The 13,043-nt window shown below is 43.6% G+C and overlaps 1 protein-coding gene across 4 annotated transcripts; it reads left to right on the top strand.

The window, feature by feature from the left end:
- The first annotated feature begins 2,039 nt into the window (after nucleotides 1–2,039).
- LOC126610713 (uncharacterized) lies at nucleotides 2,040–3,397 on the top strand. 4 transcript variants are annotated; one of them, XR_007618612.1, is made up of 4 exons: nucleotides 2,044–2,378; nucleotides 2,514–2,611; nucleotides 2,696–2,793; nucleotides 2,969–3,397. XR_007618612.1 is itself a non-coding variant. In XM_050278826.1 (3 exons), exons 1-3 carry the CDS (start codon nucleotides 2,353–2,355, stop codon nucleotides 3,154–3,156), a joined length of 312 nt encoding a protein of 103 aa, XP_050134783.1. In that variant the 5' UTR covers nucleotides 2,040–2,352; the 3' UTR covers nucleotides 3,157–3,397. The 4 variants fall into 4 exon arrangements, 1 of the variants encoding a protein (XP_050134783.1); XR_007618611.1 differs by having other exon boundaries at nucleotides 2,045–2,383; XM_050278826.1 differs by lacking the exon at nucleotides 2,696–2,793 and having other exon boundaries at nucleotides 2,040–2,378.
- Nucleotides 3,398–13,043: the final 9,646 nt, after the last annotated feature.

The raw sequence follows: 13,043 nt of genomic DNA, 5'->3' as shown, positions 1-13,043 counted from the left end.
GACCCTGATGATATGAGATACTCTTGTTCTTGGTGTGGCTTATTTGCTGAGGTATTATCGGGGGGGGGGGGGAATAAAGCTGAGTATTTCGAGAGGTTATGTTGAGGGTGCCTTTTCGAATGCGAGAAAGGGTTGAGCATTTTTGCAGGTTTGCCTGTCCGTTGAGGAGGGAGGTCAATGTATATAGGGATTTCCCAATAACAAGTAGTAATGCTATTCCTTTACCCTTCTTGGTCACAGCAATGTAGTGGGAGCTGCCAGCTTCACGTGTTTTAATTTTGTCAGAGCACTTTGAAAAAGTGGTATATGGTATCTGGAAAGCTGATGTTACGTGTGAAGATTACAGACAAGCTTTATCTAAGGAAATCTGGCTCTCGAAGTTCTGAGAGTTGTGCCTCTTCAGTTTTCGAACAAGCAATCCCGTCGAGGATCTGACTCTCGAGATTCGGAAAGCGGTGCTACTCCGGTTTTTGAGAAAGTAATTATGTTGGGAGTCTTTTCTCGAATGTGAGTAAAGGTTGGACGTTCTTGCCAACCTGTCTTGCCGCAAAACACGGAGGTCGACACACATAGGGACTTTCCAGTTGTCAAGCAGTGGTGCTGTTCCTTTACCCTTATGGGTAATAGTAGGGTAGCTGGAACTTCGAAATTCTCGTGCCTAAACTTTGTCAGAGATCTTTGACAAAGTTATATGTGTTACCCGAGGAGTTGATGGTGCATATGGAGAGCGGTGATTGAACAGTGAGATTCACGTGCTTTCTACTTCACCAGAAATCTGCCAACAGATTGCCCGTAATTTCCGCAAAGCTGAGTGTGCATGTGACAGGTGCTGACGAGGCTGAAAAAGCAGGTGCTTCTTCGATTTCTGAGATCGGCCCTCGTGGTCTATGAGCAGCCCAGCTTTTGAGAAAGCAAACGCCTCTTCGATTTCTGAAGCTCCGTCGAGTGCAGATTTTTATAGAGGCTGGCATTAAGTTCCACAGCACACTTGAATCTCTACCAGTAGAAGCTCATTTCTTGCACTTCTAAGATCTTGATTTGTCTGACCTCTTCCCTCTTCAACACATTTGAAAATGTCTGGACCCTCCGACCGTCGTTTTGACTTGAACCTTGGAGAAGAGACAGCCACGCCTTCTCCAGACAACTTATGGCGCCCATCCTTCATATCCCATACTGGTCCTCTTACCGTTGGGGATTCTGTGATGAAGAATGATATGACCGCTGCAGTGGTGGCCAGGAACCTTCTCACTCCCAAAGATAACAGACTACTTTCCAAACGGTCTGATGAGTTGGCTGTTAAGGACTCTCTGGCTCTTAGTGTTCAGTGTGCAGGTTCTGTGTCTAATATGGCCCAACGCCTATTTGCTAGAACCCGCCAAGTTGAATCATTGGCTGCTGAAGTGATGAGTCTCAAACAGGAGATTAGAGGGCTCAAGCATGAGAATAAGCAGTTGCACCGGCTCGCCCATGACTATGCTACAAACATGAAGAGGAAGCTTGACCAGATGAAGGAATCTGATGGTAAGGTTTTACTTGATCATCAGCGGTTTGTGGGTTTGTTCCAAAGGCATTTATTGCCTTCGTCCTCTGGGGCTGTACCTGGTAATGAAGCTTCAAATGATGAACCTCCAATGCCTCCTCCTTCTGGGGTTTTGTCAAGTACTGAGGCTCCGGATAACCACCCTCCGGTGCTTTCTCTTTCTGGGGCTCTACCGACTGCTGAGACTTCCCCTAAGCAACCTTTGTGAAGGCTCCATTTTGTTTGTTTATTTTGACTCATGTATATGTACATATTTGTGGCTTATCGAAAATATTAATAAATAAGCTTTGCTTCATTTCAACATATTGTGTTAAATACACCAAAGCCTTCTTCATAAAGTTCTTTGAATTTTTGCTTTTGTTGAAACCTGTATTGTTGAAGCTTTGTGAGTGAAGCATGTAGTTTGAGGTAGTGTTCCCTTAATTTCCCGAGTAAGGAAAACTTCTCGATTGGGGACTTGAAAAATCCAAGTCGATGAATAGTCGCGAAACTCTTGATTACCGAGACTTAGTAGCATATGGCGGGAGTCCCCCAAGTCTCCAGTCGAGGGAGTTGACGAATGAGGTGTCTAGCTAGTAGTCAATGTCATGAGTAGGAAAACTTCACTTGTTTCTTTTCGAAGTGGTAACCCAGGGCTCTTTCTTCATATATTGTTTTTTGTTATGAAGATGTGTTAGGCCCAAAGAAGTGGAGGCCTAGGCCCTTTTTTTTTTTTTTTTTTTTTTTTTTTTTTTTTTTTTTTACTCCCTCCCTTTTTCTTTGGAATGTTTGTACAGATATCTATAATGTGGCCTTTGTCATGATTTTGGAGGATGGGTGTATTCGAATCCAATGAGGGGTAGGGTATGACTCATTATCATGTGCCATGATTTTGTCTTCCTTTAGCTTTTCTTTTGCTTTGCTTTACCATTTTTGCTTTCCTTTAGTCTTCCTTTAGCTTTTCTTCAATATAACACCATTTTCTGTGGCTCAGATCGCAAAACCATCTTCATGAAAGTTGTTCCTTAGCTCGTGAACTACAACATATCCGAATTGGAGATCCATCGGAGCAGTACAACTCCAGAAATTCAGGTATGATGAGTGATTGTTCGTCATTTGTATATCAACGCGTCAGACTTGTTGTGAGCTTCAAAAACTCCATTTTCTCTTGCTCAGATCAACATACTTTCTTCATCGAAGTTGTTCCTTAACTTGTGAACTACAACATATCCAAAATTGAGATCCCCCGGAGCTGTATAACTCAAGAAATTCAGGTATGATGAATGACTGGTTATTATTTTTCTGTCAACCCGTCAGATTTGTTGTGAGCTTCGAAACTCCATTTTCTATTGTTCAGATCAGCATGCTTTCTTCATTGAAGTTGTTCCTCATCGTCTCTTTCATAACATATCAAAAATTCAGAATGAACTAATGGTTAAATATTTCCAGATCTTCGAAACATCACAGCAGCTTCGAAATCTGCAAGAATCCGACTGTCATGTTTGGAGCTTCAACACTTTAATTTCCGTCGCTCAAACAGAAATGGTTCCTTCTTGAAAGTTGTTCATATGCTCAAGAACTATAGGGTGTCCAAAATTCAGCTCCATTGGAGAAGAGCAGAGGTTGCAGAAATTTGATAGATGAAAGGAGGCGGAAGAGGGAGAGAGAGAAAAAGTCTCTTGGGTTGGATTTCTATTTTGGGGCAGATTCCAATATTTGTAGCACCTTCATTATTGATGAATTGCTTGTACTTTTGTCCATTATGAAACTTGGGACTTTGGCTTGTTGTTGGATCTATTATAATATGTTTGGGAACATATAGAAGTGAATAAATAAGAAGGAAAATTTTGGGCCCTTGTGGGTGTAAAACAAAAAATGTTTATGTTTACCCAAGTGTTTTTGTACAAGTTCAAGGGCATCTTGGGTTTTGTGAACAAAATTTGTTTATTTGGAGCAAGGTTTTGTGTTGAAGCTTTGTAGGTGAAGCTTTGGTGTTGAAGCTTTGTAGATGAAGCTTTCTAGGTGAAGCTTTGATGGTGAAGCTTTGTAGATGAAGCTTTGTCGATGAAGCTTTCGAGGTGAAGCTTTGATGGTGAAGCTTTGTAGATGAAGCTTTCTGGGTGAAGCTATGTAGGTGAAGCTTTGTAGGTGAAGTTTTTTGGCTGTGTATGAATAGATCTATTGTTTGGATATAAGTCATTGTTTGGTTGTTCCTTTCTTTGTATAGTCTTGTCGACACATACTTAGATTTTGTTTCGTGTTGGATATATCTGCTTTGAGGTTTCAACACTTGAGTGTTCCATTGATAGGAATGTAAAAGAGTGAGGGCCGAGTTGGCTAAATTACCTCTTTATTGAATTCATTGCCAAATGGCCTTCATTACATAGGATGCCGAACGGCTATAGCTCAACACTTGTACATCGTGAGTCTATTTGTAGTAGTACTTCAAGTGATCAGCGTTCCATGGATGGCCAAGGGTCTTGCCATCGGAGCTTCTAAGTGTGTAAGAGCCAGGGCGACTGATGCCAATGACTTCATACGGTCCACCCCAGTTTGGACTAAGTGTGCCTTCACTCGGGACTCTGTCGCAGAGTAATCTTTTCTTTAAGACCCAGTCTCCTATTTTGAAAGAGCGAGGCTTGACCCTAGAGTCATAATAGTTGGAGATGCGCTGCTTGTAGGCGACATTCCTCAAGTGAGCTTGGTTTCTGTGTTCCTCGACTAAATCCAAGTTGAGGGTGAGTTGTTTGTCATTTTCACTTTGAATGTAGTTCTGGACTCGGAATGTTGCTTGCTCGAGCTCAACAGGGACAACCGCCTCTGTGCCAAAGGCAAGTGAGAATGGAGTTTCTCCTGTTGAAGTCCGATATGAAGTGCGATATGACCAAAGAACTTGGGGTACAAATTCTGGCCAACAGCCTTTAGCTTTGTCCAAGCTGGTTTTCAAAGTGCGCTTGATTATTTTGTTGATGGCCTCAACTTGTCCATTAAACTGGGGATGAGCTGGAGAGGCAAAGCATAAGTTGATGTTGAACTTAGAGCAGAACAACCTGAACTTCTTGTTGTCAAACTGTCGCCCATTGTCAGTGACTATCGCATTGGGAATGCCGAATCTACAAAGGATGTTCTTCCACACGAAGTCTTCTATCTTTGCCTCAGTAATGGTTGCCAAGGGTTCTACTTCGGCCCACTTTGTGAAGTAGTCCACTGCAACGACTGCGTAACAGACTTTGCCCTTCCCTGCCGGCATTGGGCCGATCAAATCAAGTCCCCACTGGGCGAAGGGCCAAGGGCTGATCATAGGAGTAAGAGGCTCTGGAGGGGAATGAGGAATAGTCGCATATCGTTGACATTTGTCACATGAGCGGGATACTTTGATGGCATCCTGGTGGAGTGTTGGCCAGTAATATCCTTGGCGAAAAGTCTTGTGTGCTAGGGAACGAGATCCAGCATGATCTCCACAGACTCCCTCATGTATTTCCCGAAGGACGATTTCCGCCTCGGCAGGCGTAAGACACCTTAAGTATGGCAGGCTAAAACCTCGCTTATAGAGTTGATCATTGATGATCAGGTAGCGGGTAGACTTGTATCGAATTTGCTTAGCCTGGACTTTATCATTTGGGAGGGTGCCATGAGCAAGGAAATTATAGATCGGGGTGATCCAACTATCCCCCTGTTGTAAGTTGCATACTTCTGCGGCCATGGTGCTTGGTGTTGCCAACAGTTCGACATGAATTTTTCTTCCAATCTTGTCTTCCACAGCTGAGGCGAGGCGAGCCAGGGCGTCTGCATGACTGTTTGCCGTTCGAGGAACTTGGGTGATCTGGTAGTGGAAGTGCTTGAGCAAAAGTTGTGTTTGCGCAAGATATGCTGCCATGGAGCTGTCCTTAGCATCAAAGTTGTTGGTAACCTGGTTGACCACTAATTGGGAGTCACTGAAAATATCAATTTGTTTAACCCCGAGGTGTTTGGCCAATCGTAATCCTGCTAGAAGGGCTTCATACTCGGCCTCATTGTTTGATGCCTTGAATTTGAAACGAAGAGCATACTCCATTGCTACTTTGTCGGGCGTAGTCAAGACTAGTCCCGCTCCACAGCCCTGTTGGTTGGATGAGCCATCAACATACAGACTCCATGCTGGGGTTGTTGGTTCTATCTTCTGAGCTTCCGGGGGTAATGAAGCCACTGCTTCAGGTGTAGAAGCAATGTCAACCGGATATGTGAAGTCAGCAATGAAGTCTGCCACTGCTTGGCCCTTCTCAGCTGGCTTTGGTTGGTAGGAGATGTCAAACTCACCCAACGCTATTGCCCATTTGATCATTCGCCCTGAAGTGTCAGGACTTTGGAGTATCTGTCGAAGAGGATAATTGGTAAGCACGATGATGGAGTGCGCTTGGAAGTAAGGGCGGAGTTTTCGAGCAGACATGACCAATGCTAGAGCTAATTTCTCAATGTTGGAGTATCGTGTCTCCGCATCTTGTAGGGCCTTGCTAGCGTAGTAGACGGGCCGTTCGACACCACTGTCCATTCGAATAAGAACAGAACTGACTGCTGAAGCCGAAATCGATAGATAGATGATGAGAGTGTCACCAACTTCTGGTTTGGAGAGCAGAGGGGCTTTACTCATGTACTCTTTGAGGTTCCTGAATGCCTTGGCACATTCCTCCGTCCATGTAATGTACTTCTTATTTCCCTTGAGTGCTTTGAAGAAAGGAGCACATCTGTCTGTGGCCTTAGAGATGAATCTGGTTAAGGCTGCCACCTTGCCAGTAAGGCTTTGGATGTCTTTTGAAGTTATTGGCTCTTTCATGTCGAGGATTGCTTTGATCTTTTCAGGGTTAGCTTCAATGCCTCGTTGGCTAATCATGAAGCCTAAGAATTTGCCAGAGCCCACACCGAAGGCACATTTGTTGGGGTTCAACCTCATTCGATACCTCTTTAGAATGGTGAAAGTTTCAGATAGGTTGGTGATGTGTTGGTCAGCATGTTTGCTTTTGACTAGCATATCATCAACGTAAACTTCCATGTTCCTCCCAATTTGTTCGGCGAACATTGAATTGACCAGTCTCTGATAAGTTGCTCCTGCATTCTTTAGGCCGAAAGGCATGACTTTATAGCAATATAGTCCCCTGTCAGTAGTGAAGGCCGTGTGTTCTTGGTCTGAGGGGTTCATGAGGATTTGGTTGTATCCTGAATAAGCGTCCATAAAGCTCAAGAGCTCACACCCTGCCGTAGAGTCTATAAGCCTGTCAATAAGAGGAAGAGGGAAACTATCTTTCGGACACCCTTTGTTTAGGTCGGTGTAGTCAACACACATCCTCCACAAGACCTTTTGAAGCAAAAGACTTTCTTTGGTCGGATTTTTCCTAACAAGGACCACATTTGCTACCCATGTCGGGTAATTGACTTCGCGGACAAAGCCTATGCCTTTGAGTTTTTCAACTTCTGCTTTCATTGCCTCGTATCGTTCAGCGTCATAAGATATTCGCTTCTGTCTCACCGGCTTGATCTTGGGTCAATACTCAAACGATGACAGATGACATCGGGAGAGATGCCTGGCATGTCCTCGTATGACCAGGCGAAGACTTCAGTGTTCTCTTTCAAAAAAGATATCGATGCTAACCGAAGGGGTGGTGACAATGTGGTGCCAATATTCACCATGCGGTCTGGATGGTCTTTGGAGATAGAGATCTTCTCTAACTCTTCAGCGGGTTGTGCTTGCTGGGTGAATGAGTCATCTCGAGGGTCGTCGGGTTGACTGTTGCCATCCTGAAGACCCGAGTTGGATTCATCTGGACTGGTCTTTACGACTTGGTTATGTATAAAGAGAGTCTCCTTGGGGACAGGCAGGTGTTGTTGTTTGACTGAAGTGTTGTAACATGATCGAGCACTAAGTTGATCTCCCCTGATGTACCCATTGCCGAAAGGGGTTGGAAACTTCATCAACAACATATGTGTGGATACCATGGCCTTGAGATCATTGATGCCTGTGCGCCCAAAGATGACATTGTATGCCGTCGGGCAGTTGACCACTAGGAAGTTAGTGGTAATGGTAGCCGTGTAAGGGCCTGTACCAATAGTAAAGGGTAAATGTATGCTCCCTAAGGGTTGCACGATATCACCGGAGAAGCTTATCAGAGGAGAAATCGAGCGATCGAGCAAGTGTTCATCTACACTGAGTGCCCTGAAAGCTTCGGCAAACATGATATTGACCGAAGCCCCTGTGTCTACGAGGATTCGTCGAACATCAAAGTTGGCTATGTGAGCCTCCACGATCAATGGGTCGTTATGAGGGTAGATGATGCCTCTTTCTTCCTCAGGGTAGAAACATATCGGATCCCAGTTAGGCTTTTGATACTTCCCTCCCCTGATGTCTTCCACGTGAAACACTTGGTGACCAGGCCTCAGAATTCGTTCACTGTTTTTCATGGCCCTATTGGAAGATTCAGATATGGGTGTGCCGCCGCTTATGGAATATATGACATTCACCTGGCGTTGGTTACGGTTATCCCTTTGAGGGTGAAGAAGGAATTGATCAATTTTTCCTTCTCGTGCCAAAGCTTCAATACGATCACGGAGGATGATACATTTCTCGCTATCATGGCCGTTATGCTCATGGTAGCAAGAAAACATGCCCGCGTTATTCGGGGGCGTGTAATCTGGGTGCCTCGGCTTTGGCTTTGGTATCAGGTGAGCTATGCTGGGGTAAATGGTCGCGCATGTGGCATTCAAGGGCGTGTATGTCTCATACCTTGGGGTAGGGGGTATCTTGACGCGGGTTTGACCCACTGCATTGACTGCCTGGTGGCGAGCGTTATTGTGGCGATACCCTTGGTTATCGGGATAGTGTCCCTTACTCTTTTTACTGAAAGGAGAGTGGTGAGGATGGAAATCCTTCCTCTTGCCTTGAAATTGATATGTCTGTTGATTCGGCGAAGCATTATGCAAGGCATGGGGAGGTGCCACTGCTGTTTGGAAAGTCGAGGTCTTCTCATTTAGGTGAGTCTGGCTTCCACCTCCCACTTGTTGATAAAGGATGGTTGTAGGGGGTTTCTCCTGATATGTCTTTGCCTCGGCGGAGGCATGGTTATAAGCCTGCGCCATCACCTCAGAGTAAGTCTTCCAAGTATTGGCATTGATCATGTATTTAAAGAAACAATCACGTAGGCCTGCCATGAAGGCTTTGAGGGCAGTCTTGTCGTCTGCCTCGGCACACCGGGAGTATTCATGGCTGAAGCGGCCAGCATACATACGTAATGACTCGTCTGGCTTCTGGCGGATAGTGTACAAGTCATCTGCAGAGTGCAAGCGATCGGTTTGGAAAATGTGTTGGGAAACAAATAGTTTCCTCAATTCCTCAAATGAGTCTACCGTCTCAGGTGTAAGACGACAATACCAATTTAGAGCTCCACCAGAGAGGGTGGAGGGGAAGAGAAGACATCGCTCTTCGTCGGTGTGCATCCGGTATGCCATGGTGGACTCAAAGAGGTTAAGGTGCTCAATTGGGTCCTCTTTTCCAGTATAAAGTTGCAAGCCAAGCTTTTGCTTTGTCTTTGCTTGAAGGGGGGTGTTGAGGATCCTCCTTGTAAGAGGGCCAGGCCTGGGTTGGTTCCAGTCAGGTATTTCAGCCTAACGTTCAGCCTTCAACTTGTTTACTTCCTCAAGAAGTTGTAGGACAAGGGGGTCCTGAGCGGAGTTATGTGTCACTGGAGCTTTCTTTCGTAAATCTCCATCTCCTCTTGGAATTAGGAAGGTTTGATCAAGGGCATGTGATTTTTCCCTGGACTCGCTGTACTGGCTTCCAGGGTATGTCTGTCGGAACACCTCTGAGTCCCCTGTACCCTCATGTCTTTCTAGGACTTGTTGCCCCTTCCCCAAATTGGTGGCCGGCTTGGGCCGTGGCAGGGGACCGAGTCTCTCAGAAATCCTTGGGTCATTAATCTTTGAGCTTATATGGATGGAATTCTCTCGACGTTGCTTCAGGAAATCCCGACAATCGCGAAAGACGGCTTTCGATCCTTCTGCCCCTTCAGCAAAGAGGTGTCTCCCTCCACTTCTCATGGTTCGGGTCGAAGCAACTGGGTTAAGAGAAGCCTCATGTTGATTATCAAGTCGAGGGGTAATCTGTTCCCTATCAGGGATATCTATGTCGAATGCATGTGACCCTCCATGTTGGAGGGCACCCAGTTGATGGTTGACTTCCACGGGGGCAACAAGCTCGCGTGTCTGAGCTTGCCTAGCTTCGTGGAGTGTCTCGAAGAGCTTCTCATATTGCTCCTGGAGGACCTCATTCCTCATTGCTATCTTGTTGTTCTGAGCTTCCAACTCATCGACTTTAGCTTGAAGAAGAACTCGTTTTCCTTCCTTCTTTCGTTGTTTCGCACTATGTGCAAGGGGGGTGTCATTCTGTGTGCTGTGGCTTCCTTCGCTTCCCATGTTGGAGAGGGATGCCTGGTCAAAAGAAAGTGTACGAATGATAGAAACCAGCTTGACACAGCTGAAGAGAGTAGGAATAAGTGTCGTTTCCCACAGACGGCGCCAAATGTTGATGCACAAAATCAGCGAAAACTTCGGTACAACAGAAAGTGTCAGGTTTTGTGACCTTCGCTTGGTTGCTTCGATCACTAGTGAGGATAAGTACGTAAATGAATAGAGACAGAGAAGCAAACACAGGATGTACGTGGTTCACCCAGATTGGCTACGTCCACGGAGTAGAGGAGTTCTCATTAATTGTGAAGGGTTTACACAAATACATAGGTTCAAGCTCTGGTTTAGTGAGTTCTAGTGAATAGTTTAGTACAAAATGACATTAGAGATTGTTGTGGGAGAATGATCCCTATTTATAGAAGAGAGTTTCTAGTTTTGTTATAATATTGACACATGTCGTGTTGTGATTGGCTTCTGATGTTGACACGTGTCGTGCTGTGATTGGCTTCTGATGTCGACACGTGTCGCATTGTGATTGGCCTTCTGGTTGAAGGGAAACTCTTCTGGGTCCTTGACGGTATAATGTTGACCGATGCTCGGTAGTTTCGGGATTAGTCAAGTATGGTACAAACAGTTGACTTATCGACTTTCTAGAATAACATTTTGTCGACCGCCTCTAGACTTTAAACAAAGAATCTTCCTGCCAAGGAAAATTCCGAATTGAGACAAGTTGATGGCCTTGAAGCAAGGCTAATGAATCGATAATTGTGTGCCACCAGAGATTTAACAATCGATCCCACTACCATCTAGTCATTTCTACCAACCCTTTTGAATTAGGAAACCAGAAATGGTTTTGATTCCTTGGCAGTACCCGTTAGTATACCATCTATTAGAATTTCTATGAAGTTTATTTTGTCAAGATTCCAAAATTGCCTTGAGCGACAACCTGGTACTAAAGTGGTAACACTTGACGGAAGAACATCTGGGGGACAACCACTTTTGGTCCCCGATAACACTAATCTTCTTAAACGCACTAGTTATCATTCCGGATCTTCAGGAGGAAGATCGACTTCCGTTTAAGTCCATTCTAAGGTAAGTTTTTAGCAAATTCATTTTTCCGGCCTTAGAACGTTCCAACCAATACTAGTTTTCTGAATTTCTTTTGGTGATGTACTCGTCATCTCGATGAGCATAGGCACAATTGTATGAGTTATAATACCTACGATTAGTAGAAAACCCAGAAGTAGTAAGTATTTTCCCTAGAATTAATGAAACCACCTCACATGACCAGTTCCTTATCAATCCTCTGAAACCATTTACCTGAGCGGGATCTAACCTGTAATTAGCCTATGGAGGCGCTACTAATTGACAATATTGTTCGATATCCAGGAACTGTCAACCAGTATTTAGGCGGTATGATTTCTAATATTAAACATATGTACTAGTATTTGGGAGTGATATCTTTGTGCCAGAATGCCGGTTCACAGTTTCAGGGTAGTGAACCATATCAAAATATCATTTGTGCGTTAATTAGCGGCGCGACTAATAGACCGATTAACAGTGACTACCTGAGCCGAAGAAACTTAGGAACAAGCTTTGTACTAAGACAATAAACTCATAGTTTCTTTTTTTTACCTTATCGCCTATCTAGGTAAACAAAACCTCTTCGACTAGCCACCTTTTCAATTACTTTCGTAGGTAAACAGTAGAATCGAAGTACGAGTTAATTTCTCACTGTTAAAGTGAATTGAATATCGAGAAAGTTGTGAAGATCTATTAGCACGTGTCGTAGAGAAGGTAGTAGTATTTTACGTTTCGAGGACGTATATCTCTGGAGTCATTTCTCCAAATTTTACTTGAGATATCACCAAATGGTGAAGTGAAGTACATCATCGATCCACTTTCTTGTACTACACCAATTTTCCTCGTATCTTTCAAACAACTCATATTGAGACAACTTAGTTATAAAAGCTTACCGATTAGAAATTAATCTAATAAAACATCTTAGCTAGGGAACCTCAAACCTATCGGTAAAGGTGAAAGGCCAAACTTTAGGGTCGTACCTAGATTTTAGCAACTCAATTGGGTAATGATTAAAACCGTTAACCCATACTTCGAATTGTTGACCTTTTCGATAAACTTCTTGAGCCCTAGTTTTCTTCCATAGCCTGACAAATACATAGTAGTCTTGCTAACAACTTTCTCACCTATCCCAGCAAAGAGATTAAATTCCCTAAACACTTGCAGTCAACTTTATACAAAGTCCTTAACTGTAAACTTTGATTAAATTGGTACTTTTCTTGGGAGACGTGATCTCCATAAACGATATTCTCTTCTTTTTCCAAAAAAAGGGTTTAGTAGAAGAAGGTTGAATTCTCACAAAGTGTTGTGAAATTCGAGATATCTTTGGTCTTGTCAATTTTATTGAAAATTGGTTAGCAATTTTTCGGTTATAGTATTTTTCCTCACTTATTACTGAGGAAAGTTAGTTTAGTTTGGGATGTTGGATATGAATAAAGTTTCTGACAATCGAACTATTGTCTCACCTCACCTTTATTTTACACCTTTCGAGGACATTGATCATTTCGAAATCCATGGTGACATTTTCTTTGAATGTTTTGGCTGGGTAGATGTAGCATGATGGAGTATCGCTTATGTCTTAATGGTGGGGACTGTACAAAATGAACCATCATATTGGTGACCTAGAGTCAACAGTTATCATCTTCATTTGAAATATCGGATGACACTTCTCGGTGGAGAAACATGTCCAAAATATTTATCAACCCGAGATTTCTCAAATACATCTTCAATTGAAAGGAACTAGATTTCTGACATTGGTGATGGAAAAAACAAATCAACGTTACTATTATGTATCATCTCGGTTGTGCAAACGTAATTACTATTTACCACAACGAAAGACATATCTACCCTTGAACATTTCCAACATTTCCTATCCCATTCCAGTTGGAGTTCACAAGCATTAAGTTGACGTTATTTACAAATCATCAAGAAATCACTCAAGTGGTTATAATCACTTCCTGTATCCAAATGCAACTGGAGAATATCACCATAAACTTCTGATACGAGACATCTTGTA

Source organism: Malus sylvestris, chromosome 17 (assembly GCF_916048215.2).
Source record: "Malus sylvestris chromosome 17, drMalSylv7.2, whole genome shotgun sequence".
NCBI classification, from domain to species: domain Eukaryota; kingdom Viridiplantae; phylum Streptophyta; class Magnoliopsida; order Rosales; family Rosaceae; genus Malus; species Malus sylvestris.
The sequence above is the reverse complement of the archived record's forward strand: the minus strand, read 5'-3'. Positions and strand labels throughout refer to the sequence as shown.

Excerpts from the sequence above, each read along its gene's own strand:
- LOC126610713 (XM_050278826.1), top strand. The coding sequence starts at position 2,353 with ATGGGTGTATTCGAATCCAATGAGGG. Across the intron at positions 2,379-2,513 it reads GTATTCGAATCCAATGAGGG|ATCGCAAAACCATCTTCATG; the intron begins GTAGGGTATGAC and ends TCTGTGGCTCAG. Across the intron at positions 2,612-2,968 it reads GTACAACTCCAGAAATTCAG|ATCTTCGAAACATCACAGCA; the intron begins GTATGATGAGTG and ends AAATATTTCCAG.